Source organism: Drosophila bipectinata, chromosome 2R (assembly GCF_030179905.1).
Source record: "Drosophila bipectinata strain 14024-0381.07 chromosome 2R, DbipHiC1v2, whole genome shotgun sequence".
NCBI classification, from domain to species: domain Eukaryota; kingdom Metazoa; phylum Arthropoda; class Insecta; order Diptera; family Drosophilidae; genus Drosophila; species Drosophila bipectinata.
Window position 1 is genome coordinate 4,903,814 of NC_091737.1, and position 17,799 is coordinate 4,921,612.

The 17,799-nt window shown below is 41.4% G+C and overlaps 1 protein-coding gene across 15 annotated transcripts in view; it reads right to left on the reverse strand.

Moving 5' to 3' along the window:
• Window positions 1-17,799, reverse strand: part of LOC108124158 (transcriptional regulator ATRX homolog) — a 289,518-nt gene that overhangs the window by 164,398 nt on the left and 107,321 nt on the right. For 14 of the 15 annotated variants that reach the window (XM_070278796.1, XM_070278795.1, XM_070278802.1 and 11 more), the window contains 2 exons: window positions 12,584-12,759; window positions 12,436-12,516 (listed from right to left, as the gene is read on the reverse strand). In XM_070278796.1, coding sequence (XP_070134897.1) covers window positions 12,436-12,516; window positions 12,584-12,759 — 257 coding nt within the window. Of the gene's footprint in view, window positions 1-12,435; window positions 12,517-12,583; window positions 12,760-17,799 lie in introns of those variants that run through there. The other variant, XM_043210854.2, reaches the window with a different exon arrangement.

A 17,799-nucleotide genomic window follows, 5' to 3' on the forward strand; every position in this document is an offset into this window, starting at 1 on the left:
GGCGAAATGAATTGTGACTTTAAAGGTGATGCTGCTATAAGATATGCCAAACTTGGTTGGAGCTGTCCCAATTATTTAAGAAAGCAGGACCCGACATTGAGCTTGTCGGGAATCTTATATGAAGTCATCTTGCTAGTGAGGCTGATTACGCCTACGTAGCTTATCATACGAGCGTCCAATAATACCTGCTCAGCTGGTAATATATCCTTCGTATTTTATGATGGAAGCTTTGATCAAGCGCGATTAATTATCCCTAACTCGACCCTAACTTGGCACAACGCAATTTCTTTAACAACGTCAGCCGTTACAACAATGACAACCGCAACTGTATCGTCAGCGCGTTTAACGACATTAATAGCTAGCAGCACAAATAAATACGACTGCCGCTGCGCTGCCCGAAAAACAAAACAAAAACAATCAATATATGTAGCCGGCTGCGCAGACTGGTATGGATAGCTACATCCAAATCAAAACGAAGTTGAGCCCCCTAAATTCCCAACGAAACTTCAGCCGTGGCAATGCTAGCCTAGCTGCAATAAAAAAGCCCATGAACTCAAACCGATTTAAAATCTAGGCAGACGCCTATGAGGCTGAGGCGGCCAAATCTACTGAAGGAAGCCAAAGCCTACGTAAAGAGATAGCAAAGGCGCTACAAGAGAAGGAATCTAGCGCTAATACAGTTTTCATTATCCTGAACAGAGATAAAAAGCCGCAACCACTCTTTAAGGTTAAGCACGAACCAGAAAATAAGCCCTTAAAGAAATACGTGCACCCTATAAACAATCCTATGAAGTGCACCCTATAAACCATCTTCAGCTCCTGCTGCACCGTATAAATACATTTGAGGAACCGCACAGACACAATGGCCCAGTACAATGTAAGAACTGCCAAGAATACGGCCACATAAGGTCATACTGTAAGCAGCTCCCGGTGTGTGTAAATTGTGGAAAGCTTCATGACTCCACACACTGCCCCGTGAGTGGCAATCACACTGCTAACTATAAAGGTTGCCCAGTTTCAGCTTGCCCAGAAGTCGCAAAAGTCGCATCTACCCGAGAGAAATTGCTGCCCGCACCCGAAATAAGCAGTTGATAGAATCGGGATCAAACTCTCTAAAATCAGGACTGGCCACCCCTGCCTCAAAAAGTTTATATCTGTAATCAGCATAGAGAACCCGGCTCAGCATCAATCGTCGGAGCAGCCAAAAAGCAACTTTGACGCTGTGATTTGCAGCCTACAGCAAAGCCTTACGGAATTTATGTCGCTTTACGCACAACTGTGCAAGATTTACTGCGAAACCAATATCAAAAACAGTATTTGAATCTGTTTTCACAACAATCCAAATAATGACTTCCCTACGGATATCTACCTGGAACGCGGCGTTTCACGGCATAAACTTCAGTTAGTTCAATTCCTACTAATGGGACTGGTGGGATTCCCTGGTGGGACTGGCATCCTGAAGCCGTATTAAGCACCACTATCGTAACAAATTTTTTAAAAACTACCTACAGGCACCATTAATAAATATACGTCTAAATCATGGCAACTATCTTAAACTAGCCAATGTATACTGCCCTTTGCTTCACTTTAGCTGAAGATAAGTTTATGCAGTTCTTCATCTCACTAGGAGACCACTTCATAGCAGCAGGAGACTACATTGCCAAGCACACTGGGAATCTCGTCTCGTGACTCCAAAAACAAAGCAGCTCTATAATGCAATTATTAAATTTTTTATTATTACTATTTAATAGGCTTTCCAATTACCAAAAACATTCACAAAAATATAAAAAGCGCCGAGTGACAGTGAGACAATGAAACAAAGCCGGGAAAAGACCACACAGTTCCCACGTCATATAGACCCATAAGACTACTATCATGCTTATCTAAACTCTTTGATGCGTATTGACTCGAATAAAATCATTCTTAAGAATTCAAAAAGGAATCCTGTTACGTTTCGAACGCGTTTGAAAACCGACCGTACTGTACTGCCATACTTTTAGATGTCTCTCAAGCATTTGATAGAGTCTGGCTTAAAGGTCTAATGTAAGAGATCGAGACAATGCTCCCTCACAACACCCACAAGCTTTTATAGTCTTACCCTTACGACAGAAAATTTGTTGTGAGGTACAACACTGCTATAACTGATGATTTCACTAATGGAGCTAGAGTTCCTCAAGGTAGTGTGCTAGGGCCAACATTATATGTCCTCTACACAGCCGGCATCCCGACAAGTACACGACTAACATCTACGTTTGCTGATAATACAGCTATTCTTAGCCGCTCGAATGCTCGTTATTGAAAAATGGCCAATAGATTGGCCATCATTGAACAAACAAAAATGCAAGCACGTTACGCATAGCTTAATATTAAAACCTATATGGATCCCAGTTATGGGGGAATGCCAGCAATAGCAATATTGACATAATCCAGCGAGCTCAGTCGAAGATCTTGAGAAGAATCATCGGGGCACCTTGGTACGTTCGCAACGAATACATACATCCCGACTTAAACATTTTACCAGTCAAAGAAGGGATCGCAGAAGAGACGGAAAAGTACTTTACCAAGCTACTGTTCGACCCTAACCACCTGGCAGGAGGTCTAACAAGGTTGAGCAGCCAATCACGTCTTCGTCGCAATAACCATCCAGCGACCATCTTGAGGGATGCGGATCCAAAATGCAGTCTTAGTATACTGTTAGTTAGATTGTAATGTTAAGATTCGAAAACTTATTGTTAGGTTCGTAAACTTATTGTTAGTTAAAGGCAAAGTTCTTTATCCAACTGGGGAATCTGGTTCGCATTAGGAAGGACCAGGAGTATTGAGCAAGAACGGCGGTCGTCAAAAGAGTTATGCGACGAAACAAGCGAAGCAAAGATTGGCCCTAATTAAGTGTTAATCCAATTAACGTAATAATTACGAGCAATCGGGTTTACGATGCGAATTCGAAAACCAGGAGAATCGTCATGTCATGGAAACACAGACACTCTGGAAACCAGAGTCAACATATCGAAATCTCCAAGCATTTGCAAAAAGTTATCACCACACGACAGGTCCAAATTTATCGCCACAGTTGAAGTGATTGGTATGAGCATCCATCTAAACGACCCGTTGATACTTCGAGAATTAGTGTAGAACAGTGATATAGTGATGCATAGCATGGAAATGAATATAAACTTAAAGGTTGAAATCAAAAGACAAATGGTGCTCGACGGCAATAGCAACCAACAAGTCTGCCATATGTGTGATCGAGCACTCAAACATTTGAACCTCCGAGACAGGCAGGAGTTCGAAAAACGCAAGCAGGGAAGAAGAGAGAGCAAGAGAAAACTGAAACGAGTGTACACGCTGGGCTGGGATCTTTGCAAGGCTCGGAGAAGAGAAACCAATAATCCTAGATAAGACACCAAAATGCATTGCCGACGTACGGCGGTGAGATACAGATATTATTTTTCGATACGACAAGTTGGAGTTGCCGTCTTCATTGAGATAGCGAAGCTACGATTTAAGTGCCTGGGGTCGCGCACGGAGGACCTAGTAACTTAGAAACCATAGACGTAGAAACTCCGTAAATGAGCAACTAAGAAAATACAAAGAAACTTGATATGTACATAAACTAAATGAAAAAGAAAAAAAATTTTGGTATTTGATAAGATTAAAGTGAAGAATTAAAGCGTGTTTGCTTTCGCGTATCCGGAACGACTACATGAACTTCTGATTCCCTGACGCATATAATTCGTAGGAGATAGAGTCCAATCGTACCAAGAAATAGCCACAAAAAAGGTAACGGGTAAGTCACGTTTTGTGCAAAGATGGCGTCGCTTCAAAGATTAGGCAACTACGTGCTTTTACTGGTCGCCTCGTGCGATAAGTATTTTCTTCTTTGTTCAGGGATTACTTCGGAGACGCAGAGGAGGCGAAGGTTTCGACCAACACGGGACATCCTGTACTTCTGTTGGACATGTAGTCCCATTTGCTGCTTCGTCGGTCATTGTTGCACTAACCTATCACACCTTAGGTGCTCGACACAACAGACATCCAAACTGCCTATCCTAATCAGCCGGTGTTCTATACGCATGGTAATAATCTTATAAGTACAGCAGAATTGAAATTTTGAGATTTTAAGCTTAAGATTTTGTATGTATTTCGTGGCATCTTTTGTTTTTTTTTTTCCTGAGCCTCTAGAATGGTTTATGGTTTGCCTTGGGACCATCTAGGTTTTTCATTAATCTTCTAGGGTCTGTTTTTTGTTCTCCGGCGAATTATCACCTCCGGTCTGAGGGGAAACGGCCGCTTGTATGAGTAGCAAATGAAGTGAGCTGACGTTGGAATTTAATAATCGTTCGTGCATGCTCCTAAATTCTCCGCCGGCACCGTGTACTTTTGCGGTATTCTGGCACATGCTGATCCTTCTTGCCCAAGGTTCCTGGCCTTGCCAATTGAGGAACAATACGATGAAGTCCGACGTCTTGCCCTCTGCTTCGTTTGCCTCAAGTCTAGCTCTTAGGCGGCTCCACCTGCTAACGTATTTGTGACCCACGCCACGCTGAAGTAGTGTTCTTGCCAACCGCCAACATTCCCGTTCGTGCCCGATCAGAAGCTTTCCTTCCGTGCCGAGTGCTATTTTTCTCCGGCTCACAAGTTTATTTCATCACTTCACGGCTGGTCAGCCCACTTCAGCTCCATCGGTCCAAATGCTCTGCAGCGGCCTCAAGGGGCCCATCCACAGGCGAGCATGTTGGCGAACCAACTAGAGCCAACATGCGTGCGAACCTCATTTTTCGATAAACATTTAAGCAATTAACATGTCAATGGACAACGACAGAGGCTCAGTATTGCACAGATAACAATAAATATTTGCTTAGAAAAAAAATATAATTTACATTAATTACATACATTTTTTAATCATTTTGCGCTGTACAAACACTTGTTCTCGCTTTCCAAATGATGTTCATGCCAACGTTGCCATCCATTGGTGAGCATGTTGTTCCCAACGTAGACAAAACAGAATGATTCCAATTTCATGCAAGCATTTTGCATGCAAGCGAACATAAATTTGACGACGGGAAAAAGCCATCCACGGAAAAATTTCGGCGAGCACAACATGTTTGCCAACATGCTCGCCTGTGAATGGGCCCCTTTAGCGACCACTATCCACGTATTCTGTATACATTGAGGCAGTTGTGGCCTTTCACATCGCAGAGCGTCAACCTGGCCTGAACATAGATGTCTCCAATTGGAAGGTTGCTGCCAATGTGGTTCTGGCAGATCCGAGCTTCCACAGAACGGAGCGTGTCGATTTGCTGATTGGAGCCAGCCTGTTTTTTTATCTGCTCTCAGTTGGGCAAATTCAACTAGAAGACAGAAGACGAGTTTTGGATGGGTAGTTTCTGAAGGTGTTTCGATTATTTTATCCTCCATTTCAAGGAATTGGAAACCTGCGCTGATCGCCACTTCATTCAGGGTGGTGTGAAGGTTTTTAAGCTCGGCACCCTAACGACACCCTCGACACAAGCTCGGCAACAATCCAGCGTCTTTTCTATCAGTTCGTTTAAGGCACCATCTGACTAAGGATGAAGGTCCCGGTTTTCCCATTGGCTCTCTTGTTGCCTTTTTTTTTGTGACTGGCCTAATATCTGGTGCCCCACGAAGGCTGAAGCTGTTGAGATAATAGCCCATACATCCAACCTTTTGAACAAGGGTCAGTTTCAATAAAGGAAGTGGTGCTTCAACATCCCACCGATCCCAAAGACTTTTGGATTAGCCTGGGAACCTTCTGCTGTTTTCCTTTGAAGCCCTTCAGCATACCACATCGCCACCGTCGCTCGGTTATATGACTCAAGGATCTGTCATCACCAGGGCAAAGATTTTATGGCAGAAGCAGTGCAGGGAAAATTTGTCTTGGGATGAAAGCCCAATCTCTTCTCACCGAGTGGCTGCAATTCTGTTCCAGTTTTGGTCAATCTCAGCGAATTAAATTTAATTTGTCATTCCCTGCCAAGGAAAGCTCGAAGACTTGTGGCCAAAAGGGCAATCATTCAACTTTACGCCAGAGCCTTAATGGTTACGATTCCGCCCAGGGACATCGTATCATTTTCAAAGTTTGCCAATTCGTTTCGCACCTTACAGAGAGTGTTCGTCTATATCTAAAAATTTGTCAAATTTTAACATCTGCCATCGCATCCGTCACCAAGGCATTTCTGTCAAGGACCTCCAAGGAGGAACCTACTACTTTTGCGTGTCGTCCACCAAACTGAGTTTAAGGAATAGGCTTGTTAAAATCGCGCATATTGATTGTAGAGGGTAGCCTCAAGCCCGCTTGCCTCGCTTGCTCCCTTTGTAAATGATGCTGGTTTGCTTCGTGTTAACGGGCGACTCCAAAACTCTGCGTTGGACTTTAATATTCTTCCGAGACTTTTCCGTCATTTGGGCTATATTGACTAATTTTCTTGAGAAGAACCTACACTCTGCCCTCGGGCGCTTATTGCGAAGTTCCGTTCCCAGTATTGGCATTTTGGGGGCAGTAAGACGGTTTCTACCGTTTTCTAGTTGTCTTCTGGAGCATGCTATGGCTGATCTTTCAACCGAGAGAGTTGAATGTTTCCAAATTTTGATGTAACAGGTGTGGATTTTTGAGGACAGTTTTTCTACAAGTCTGAGTCCCAAATAAGGGCGTGAGCGTATTCATCTGCTTCAGAAGGCAATCCATTTAAAGCTCGCTCAGACGGCTTATTTGTACGCGACTTAAGTCGATATGGTCGGATAATGCTACCAATTTTGTGGATGCCAAAAAATAGCTGATTAAGTTGAAGTGAAGATTCCTCAGCAAGGATCACCAAGCGTTTCTTCATAAGTTTTACTGCCTGAAACCATCGAGTAGCCTCCAAGTTGCGACAAGTTTTCTGGGCGCGTTATAAGGAGGAATATCTTACGCTGTTTCAGAAGCGTTCCAAATGGGGCACCCCTAGCCCCGTAGTGTCTGTTGGTGACAGAGTCCTGGTGAAGGATGAGAATCTACCCCCAATAATGTCACGTATAGCCAGGATACTGGAGCTGATTACTGGGAGTGACGGAGTGAACCGTGTAGCCATACTAAAGACAGCTGTTGGAACGACGCGTGCGGTGTCAAGGTCGTGTCTGCTGCCCCTTATGGACTCTGTTAAAAGGCCAGACTTCAACGGGGAAGATGTTGGGCCAAGCAGCCAAAGAAGAAACTAAATAATATACACTCTGAAATAGATAAGCAGTAGCGGATTTATCAGCATTTTACCCCGATTAAAAATTAAAAATTGAAATATTAATGAGAATATTAGTTGCGCAACAATTATACTAGAATTTTTTTTGTTTGTTTTAACATTTGTTGACTTCAGAGAAGGGTTAACATTTGAACCCTATGATGTGAAAGTCAGGGTCAGACCATGTAAGAGTAAAGCCAAGTCCGGGTCAGACCAACTTTAAGTAAAGCCAAGATGCAATTTATCGACTTTAGCTTACTTTGCTATTTCGCCTTTTTTTATTCATAATAATCATACAGATTTATCCAAGTCACAAATTCTATAAGATAAAGTTATTATACCCTTGCAGAGGGTATTATAATTTTGTCCAAAAGTGTGCAACGCAGTGAAGGAGACATCTCCGACCCTATAAAGTATATATATTATTGATCAGGATCACCTCCTGAGTTGATATGAGCATGTCCGTCTGTCCGTCTGTCTGTCCGTCTGTCTGTCTGTCCGTTTCTACGCGAACTAGTCTCTCAGTTTTGAAGCTATCCTCTTGAAACTTTGCACACACCCTTCTTTCCTTTGCACGCAGTATATAAGTCGGAACGGCCCGGATCGGCCGACTATATCCTATAGCTGCCATATAACTGATTGATCGGTAATGGTATAACTTTGGTGTTTTTAGAGTTAGAGAGTTCAAATTTGACACGAGAGCTATTTTTGGCAAAACATTACGACATGCCAAATTTCATAAGGATCGGCCGACTATATCCTATAGCTGCTATATAACTGAACAATCGGAAATGACCCAACTTTTGTGTTTTTGAAGATAGAAGTTTGGGACCTTTTTAGGTTTGGTTTTTGTATTATAATAAATTGGGTTATATTATTATATTCTCATAAGGATCGGCCAACTATATCCGATGTTTGCGATATATATCCGGTTTTAGCTGCAAGGGTATATAAACTTCGGCTCCGCCCGAAGTTAGCTTTCCTTTCTTGTTTTTTTTTAAGTATGTAGTTCAACGTCTTTTTGTGTAACATGGATTAGCCATGATGAACAGATCCTTTCAGTTCCTACTTTCGAATATGAAAAAACCAAGAAGTACAGAATTAGCGATGCATTACCAATGTAGTAGATGTCAAACATCCATAAATTTAAATCTCTTTAAATTAATTTTTTTTGCTTGATTCAAGCAAGTCCAAAGTTAACATATAAAAAATATATGCGAGGTGTAATTAAAAATTTTGTTTTGTCTACCGAAAAACTTGCTTTCTTTATTTGTTGATGCAACATCGATTTTTATATGTTTACTCTTGATAAAACCTGCTTTTAATCGCACTTTGTACGCTAGCAAGTTCAAACTCAGGTCCGTGTCTAACAATTGATTCAGTCCTTCCAAATCCAAAATGCGTAGCAAAATTTAGAAACGAAATTTATTTGCGTTTGTATTATAGAAAAATTCCAAATCGTATCGCTTCATCTCATTACGGTGTAAGCAGGGTTTGCATTTACTACTCCGTAGCAGCGAGATGCATAGAAATATGGCTCTGGTATTGCTACCGCTGTCACTTTTTCCGAGAGCGGGAACGGAGCCTAAGCAGAAAAAAGAAAATTGTCTGCTCTACTCTGCTCTGAGCTACGCAAAGTTCAAAGCTATAGCTATAGCAATAGCAGAAAAAAGTATTCTGTGCTCCTTGTAGCCGTAGCCGAAGCCAAAAATCTACAGCGAGAGCAGAGAAGAGCAAAAAAATATATTATTTATGTGCTACTGCTCTAGCGTAGTTTTGTTTTTTTCTCACATACTTTTAATGCACCGTCACTGTGTGACCACTTTCTTTACCTCTTTTCTTCCTTGCCCACTTTCTTTACCTTTTAAGAATGTTTTTTGGGTAATAATAAATATTAATAAGTAATAATATTTAATATTTAATATTTAGTTTATTCTGAAACAAAAAAATATTAATAACTCCTTATTAAATCAAAATTAAAAAATTATGCTATTCAGTCATGTATTTATTATTCTATTCAAAAATTTATTTAGTAAATAATTAATCGTAGAGTATATTGTCTAATGTGTCGTGGCTTAAACAATTTCTTTTCTCCGACAACACCAGTTTTAATGAAGAAAATGCCCGCTCTATTGTTACCTATAAATATTTGGAAATTTAAATTTTGTTTCGCATGAAGTAATAGTTCTTAATTGAGTTGGCGGTAAAGCAAAACATAGTTCGCTTAGTTCATAGAGCTCTGAATCGCATGATTTCCTCTCTTTCCAAAAAATATAAAGCATTTGTACTGGATTTCATATACGGTAATTTTAGTGATTCAATCTTTGCATGTACATCGATTGACTCATTTGGCACAACGCTTACACTTAACAAGAAAGGAAAGCTTACTTCGGGCGGAGCCGAACTAGATATACCCTTGCAGTTAAAACCCGATATCTATCGTAAACATCGGATATAGTTGACCGATTCTTATGATAATATCATAATAAAACCAATTAATTAAAATACAAAACCTAAAAAAAGTCCAAAGCTTCTATCTCCAAAAATGCGAAAGTTGATATTTCTACCAACTACAACTATAAGATATAGTCGGCCGATCCTTATTTGAAATTCGGTAGGTTGGATCAACTGACCAAAAATTCAATCTGTATGAAGTTCCAGCTTTCTATCTTCAAAAACACGAAAGTTGGGTAATTTCCGATTGTTCAGTTATATGGCAGCTACAGGATATAGTCGGCCTATCCTTATAAAATTTGGCATGTCGTATTATTTGCCAAAAATTATGCCAAAGTAACACCATTTCCGATCGATCAGTTATATGGCAGCTATATAATATAGTCGGCCCGGCCGACTATAGTGCAAATAATATAGTCCCGGCCGTTCCGACCTATATACTGCGTGCAAAGCATAGAAGGGTATGTGCAAAGTTTTAAGACGATAGCTTTAAAACTGAGAGACTAGTTCGCGTAGAAACAGACAGACAGACGGACAGACAGACGGACCTGCTCATATCAACTCAGGAGGTGATTCTGATCAAGAATATATATACTTTATATGGTCGGAGATGTATCCTTCACTCCATTGCACACTGTTGGACAAAATTATAATACCCTCTGCAAGGGTATAAAAAGTCATCCAAAATATCAAAATTACTTATACTATTGTTGTCCTCTGAAGTGATTGAGCTAGTAGACGATGAAAATGTTGCAATGGGAGTGTGCATTTTGTTTTGTGCCCACAATGTTTTTAAGAAACTGATTGCTCTTTCTCTTTGTGAGCTGTCTAGAATATGATAGAATCTTGGGTCTAAGAATAAACAAGCTTCGAAGCCAACCTTAGATATTAATTTCTTATTAATTTCCAATTGTATAAATGATTGATTTCGGAGTGGTCAGTTTGCAGACAAGCCACAGAGTATAAAAATTGAAGTGAAGTTGCTCCTCTTAAAACTGGACTATGGTCTTTTGTAGTGGAGCCATTAAAGTCCCATAACATTTCACTTACTATAAAATCGTCATCTCTTGATTTCTACTCTACAGTTTCAATAAGGCTTAAAATACTTTTCGCTTCACCCTATTGCAAGTTGATCCCCATCTAGTTGGACAATACAATTGAGGTAAATTAAACTTTTTCAGTTCAAACAAGTCGCGGTAACCATTTGATTGCTTCCGAATGTATTTCGTAAGATTTCGGCACATTAACAAATATTCTCCAATATTTGCATTTTTTGTCACGTCGAGAGCACAAAGCAGTGTGTGCTGCTGCACAGCGACATATTTGTATATCACCGACAAGCGCACTTTAAGTTTTTCCAAAACGCTCGATTTGCTTTATGTACTCGACGTTCTCTTCAATACCGGCATCTTCCAAGTCATCATCGCTCAAGTTCATTTCTGATAAAATTTTCGTCGTCTTTATCATATTTGCCCCGTTATCTGAAGTAATTGACACGATTTGGCACAGAGCTATTCCATATTTGTCTAATACAGAAAGAATCTCTTTGGCAAGATTTTTTGCTGTACTTGACCCAGTAGCACATAAATAATATATATTTTGCTCTGCTTTGCTCTCGCTCTAGATTTTTGACTACGGCTACGGCTAAGAGGAGCACAGAATACTTTTTTCTGCTATTGCTATAGCTATAGCTTTGCACTATAGCTATAGCTATAGCAATACAAAACGAAAACCTACGGAAAAAAGGCAGGACGGACATTTATTTTTATGTTTTTATAGGCTGAATTATTGAAGCCGATAAAAAATACTTATACTTTCTGAATTCGCAGATGATTTCTCTTTTTCTTATATACATTCGCACAAAAAGAATATGTTTGTGATACAACTATACGAGTACAGGGTATAACAAGAAAGGAAAGCTAACTTCGGGCGGAGCCGAAGTTTATATACCCTTGCAGTTAAAACCGGATATATATCGCAAACATCGGATATAGTTGGCCGATCCTTATGGGAATAGGAATATATACTCCAATTTATTACAATACAAAATCTAAAAAAAGTCCCAAGCTTCTATCTTCAAAAATACGAAAGTTGATATTTCTACCAAATACCATTTCCGATCGTTCAGTTATATGGCAGCTATAGGATATAGTCGGCCGATCCTAATGAAATTTGGTAGGTTGGATCAACTGACCAAAAATAGAGTCTGTACTAAATTCCAGCTTTCTATCTTCAAAAACACGAAAGTTGGGTCATTTCCGATCGTTCAGTTATATGACAGCTATAGGATATAGTCGGCCGATCCTTATGAAATTTGGCATGTCGTATTATTTTGCCAAAAATAGCTCTCACCTAAAATTTGAACTCTCTAACTCTAAAAATACCAAAGTTATACCATTTCCGATCAATCAGTTATATGGCAGCTATAGGATATAGTCGGCCGATCCGGGCCGTTCCGACTTATATACTGCGTGCAAAGGAAAGAAGGGTGTGTGCAAAGTTTCAAGACGATAGCTTTAACACTGAGAGACTAGTTTGCGTAGAAACAGACAGACGGACAGACGGACAGACGGACAGACGGACATGCTCATATCAACTCAGGAGGTGATCCTGATCAAGAATATATATACTTTATAGGGTCGGAGATGTCTCCTTCACTGCGTTGCACACTTTTGGACAAAATTATAATACCCTCTGCAAGGGTATAATAATATATTAAAACAATTTTGAATAGGTTTGATGTGAATACCTGAACTGCGGTCATCGGAATAAACAACACGTATTCAAACTTCTCAGGTAAAAATGTTTTTAGGAGCTCGGCCTCCTTTCTCTGTAAAAAAAAATAAGACAAATCCATAAATATTTTTTCGCTTACATAGATTAGTCTAGTCAATTACCTGAACGAATTTAGAAAGCTTCTTGTGCAATACATACGATCTTTGCTTCATTACAGTAATGTCTTTTTTGCTGGAGTCTTTATGTTGTCCGTTTTTTATAGGATTTGCATATAAATTAGCAAATTCTCGCTCGGTACCAAGGTATAATGGTTTTATAAAATTAACCATGCTGTAATCTGTGAAAGAAAAAAATACTTAGTTGCAGCGTTTATTTGAGTTTCTTAAATTAATAAATTGTTTAGACAAAACTTTGTTGTTTTTTTTGTTTTGACCAAAATAATAATACTATCTCCAAGGGTGCTGTTAGCTGCCACCGTTTTTAACAGCTTCGATTTATTTAACATTTAGTCTACGCAGCAAAACGACAATTATCTGCACTTCCTTGAGCAGAAATGCTCGGGCTCAAAGCTGAAATCAAAATATCATAGCCAATACCCAACTTTCGTTGCAATAGTTGGCGACAGACTAAGTGTATTTCAAAATTTGATTAGTGGCTTTCACATAATTAACGACTAACTCTGTGCGCTTGCCTTTTACTTTAACCTCTCGCCTCTTTAAAGTGAACTCAGCCTTTTTGGTTTTCCAAATGATCTTCTCAATTGGATTTTTTTATTAGAAAAAATTGGATTTTACTCAACGTGACTCTTTTAAAGATGTTTACTCGGGTTAAGTTACATTTGGTGACCCCCAAAGAGGCCGCCTTAGACACTTACTTTTTACACTCTTGACACATTCATAAACTACTTGACCCTTGCCCTAATTAGTTTTTCGGTGTTCACGTTACCTCAACATTACCGAAATCCGATTTGAATTACTTTCAAAACGGGTGACTAACAAATTACTTAAAGTTCAATCAATCGTTTGGACTACAACGATTTCTACCACATTTTTTTTTTTTTTTTTTTTAACGTTGCTTTTATTTCTTGAATCTTCTCTTTGCGAGACTAACAAGAGGTGTATCAAATCTTATATTTTTAACTTAACTAACAGTCATATTGACTGATACGGAGTTAGACGGCCCTAAAAATCGATTGCTGGGTTGGGAGGTCGTTGCGTCTAAGGCGGGATACGCTAGAAACCCGAGTCAATCCCCGAGCGAGAAAATTTGGGTGCGAAGACAGTTTTTCTTTGTATGACTCTTTTTGCTTCTGGATTTCGTCTTTCACTGCGAGGATGCCCAGATCCCGGTGGATGTTTTCGTTGCGAACATACCAAGGTGCCCCTGTGATAGTTCTCAGGATTTTTGATTGTGCGCGCTGTATGATGTCTATGTTGCTGCTGATCGCGTTCCCCCACAGCTGGGAGCCATACGTCCAGATTGGCTTTAGGACTGAATTGTACAGTAGTAACTTGTAGTCCAGGCACAGTGGCCATCGTGAGTTTATGATCCAGTGGAGGCTGCTGGCTTTCAGTTTTAGATGCATCTTTTTGCATTCGATGTGCTTACGCCAGGTAAGTCGTCTATCAAGGTGAACGCCAAGGTACGTTACGTCGTTAGCTTGAGGGATCTGCATACCGTTTAGTAAAAGCGGAGGGCATGTTTGTCTATTAAGAGTAAACGTTATATGTTTACACTTTTGTTCGTTTATTTTAATGCGCCAGTCGGACAGCCACCTTTCCACTATTGTGAGATGATTAGCCAGTTGGGTTGTTGCCTGCGTTGGGCATCTGGAGCGACTAAGGATAGCGGTATCATCGGCGAACGTTGACGTTGTTAGTTGTGCGCTCGTAGGAATATCCGCAGTATACAAAACATATAGACACGGCCCGAGTGCGCTTCCCTGTGGAACTCCAGCTTCGATGGTGTAGTCGCCCGAAGTAGCTGCGTTGCATCTCACTGAGAATACCCTATTGAAGAGGTATGATTCCAGTAGCTTGTGGGTGTATGTTGGCAAATACGTTTTAATTTTGTGCATGAGTCCGATGAGCCAAACTCGGTCGAAAGCTTGAGATACGTCGAGGAAAATAGCGCTGCAGTATTCTCGTTGTTCGAAGGCTGAGCGTATTTCGGATGTTAATCTGTTCACTTGTTCGATGGTTCCATGGTTTCTTCGAAAGCCAAATTGGTGTGCCGGGATGATATTGCAAGCTTCCAGATGTGGTATTATGCGGGTTAACAAGCATTTTTCAAACAGTTTAGACAAACAAGATAGAAGGCTTATTGGTCTGTATGATGACGGAATTGTGTGGTCTTTTCCAGGCTTCGGTATCATTATAATAATGGATTTCTTCCACTTTTTTGGGAAATAGCCAAGATTAATGATTCCATTAAATAGTTTGCAGACGACCTCTATAGCGCATTTTGGAAGTTCGATCAGCATCTTTGGGGTCAATAGGTCACCACCGGGAGCCTTTTTTGGTTTTAGCCCTCCTATGACTTTTTCGATTTCGTTCGGCCGGAATGGAGGTGCGGCTGGCTGAGGGGAGGACTCTGGCTGAATTACTGGCAGGAGGAATGAATTTGAGGCTGGGTTTGGCTGGAAGACACTTTGGAGATGTGTGGCGAATGTTTCAGCTCGGTCTTCGTTGCTGCGAGCCCAGCATCCCGAAGAGTTTCTTATCGGGGTGGTCGTTTCAATTGGGGCACTAAGATTTGGGTGGGCCCTCCACATGGGGTACTTTGTGCTTGTTGGCGAGAGACTCTGGATGTACCTCAGCTGTGCATTTTCTTCCTGTTGGTGAAGAGCCTGGTCGAGTGATCGGGTTGCTTCCTTAAGGCGTTGTTTTGAAACTGGTGATCTGCTGTTTTGCCAATCACGACGCGTGCGCCTCTTTTCTCGCACGAGCTGTTCGATTTGCTGATTAGATTTGAAGTGTTTGTTTCGGTGTACTTCCTTCCCATTAGGAGTAGAGATTTTAGCTGCCGCAACGAGTACTTCTTCCAGGGCGCTCGTAGTGTAGTCGATGTCCGATTCCATGTTAAAATCCGGGGCGAGTTCTATGTGGGCACTCACGTACTTTTTGTATTTTAGCCAGTTTGTTTTTGTCGTCGTCAGACTGAAGGGGTGTTCGGTTATTTCTGGGCTTTGAAGAAGCGTTAGAAGCACAGGCGAGTGGTCTGATGATAAGTCCGAGACTGCTTTGGCACTTATTAGATTGCGAGGTATGTTTTTTGTCACTGCAAAATCAATAAGGTCTGGGAGCTTTCGTGAGTCTGTTGGCCAGTATGTGGGACTTCCAGGGGAAACGTAGTCCAGTTTATTTTTCACATTTATAATTGCATTGTACAATTGTCTTCTTTTGGGAGTCACTAGACGTGATCCCCAGTGCGTATGTTTGGCGTTGTAGTCTCCTGCGGCTATAAATCGATCCCCAAGTGAATTGTAGAAGTCCATAAATTGTCCTTCCGAGATTGAGAAGCGAGGAGGGCAGTAAACGGCAGCAATTGAAAGGATTCCGTTGCTTGACTGAATTTGTATCGATGTGGCCTGCAAGAAGTTTGTTGCAAACCTTTTGTGAAAATGGTGTTTAATTCGTTCTCTGATTAGAACTCCAGTTCCGCCGTGGGCTTTCCCATCTGGATGATCTGTGCGGTAGATTGTGTAGCCTCTTATATGAAAGTTGTATTTGCTTGTAAGATGCGTTTCCACCAGTAGCATAACGTCAATATGGTTTTCGGTCAAGAATTGTGACAATTCTAGTTTATGCCGTGAGACACCATTGGCGTTCCACATTGATATTCGTAGCGCCTGCATAGATTATTTGGACTGTTGTGCTACGAGCAGCTGTATCACCATGTTCTGGTTTTGAACAAGCGTTTGCATGGTCGTTTTCATGAATGACATAAGCTCCATCATACTTTGTTGGAGGGTAAGCATCATAGTTTCCGTTTTGCTGTGTGGCTGTTCTGGGGCCTGTTGAGCGCTTTGAGAGTTAGGCTGAATTGGAATTTCCCTTCCAGATCGTAGAGCATCGGCATAGGAGAAGCCGTTGGTGGTGTTTAGTGGACCGAATGAGGATCTCGCAGCTTTGGCGAAGAAGACGTCTGGCGTGGTTTTTGACGAAACGTACGCATTCTGTGGATTTTGGTTGCGCGTTGCGGTCGCTTGACGCATGCGACTCCTTAAATCCTTATACACAATACATCCTCTATAGTTTGCCGTATGGCTGCCTCCGCAGTTTCCACATTTCTTCACGGTACTGTCCTTGTTTGTAGTGCAGCAAGCGGACTTGTGGGCGTCCCCGCAGACTACACAGACAGCCCGAAGTGTGCAGTAAGACCTTGTGTGTCCATACTCTTGACAATTAGTGCATTGCACTGGACCGTTACGTTTATGTGGCTCTTCAACAGTGATTTTCCGATGCAAAAGATATTGCAGGTTGTAGATTGGGTGGACTTCGTTCTTCTTCAGCGACCTGCTTTCAGGCTCGAGCTCGACCTTGAAGAGGGGTTGTGGCTTTTTATCTTTATTTAGAATGTTAATAACATTCTTGGCGGCGAAGCCCTTTTCTTTAAGGGCTTAAGTTTTTATTTCCTCGGCGGTAACATCAGGTTCTATTCCCTTTACTACCACTTGTAGGCCCTTACTGCTTTTCAGCTGGTACGTGTAATAGTTTTTCTGTACAGTGTCCAGATATTTTGACACTATTCGGAAGTGCTCTTCAGTCTTGGTTTGCACCTTTGTTTCATGGATGTTCCCTTTGATAAGCGGAACAACATGAAAGTTTTCACCGTTCCCGATCAACGACGCAATTTTGTTGACCAGGGCACTCGAGCTTTTTTCCCTAATATAGATTGGAGGGGGCTTGGGTTTTTTTGCGGTGTCTTGGGCTGGTTGGTTTTCCTCAGCCTCCGCCAGTAGGGCAAATCTGTTAGTAGTGGATCTGTCTGGTTCATTATCGATATTCAGGACACGGTTAATTTTTGTTTTGTTGCCTGCCGGATTACTCTGCGGGCTAAGCTTGCGCTTAATTTGGATGTAGCGATCCATTCCAGTCTGTGTGGCCGTTGCCGCTTTGGCACTTTCCGAGGTTGTTGTTTTTGTACTCGCTGTAGTCGTTGACGTCGTGGTACTTTGAGTTGCAGGGGTTTTCGCTGTTGTTGCAGAAGTTGTAGCGCTGCTTGTTGTTGGTGCGAAATTTGTTTCCGATATTGGAGGGGGGGTTTTACACTGCGAACTCCATGACGCGGGAGTCGGAGTGAGCAGAGCGGGTGAGCAAGACCGTGCCCTTTGGGTTTCAGCGGTCAGTAAAGCCGGGTTGCTTTTAAGCGCCGA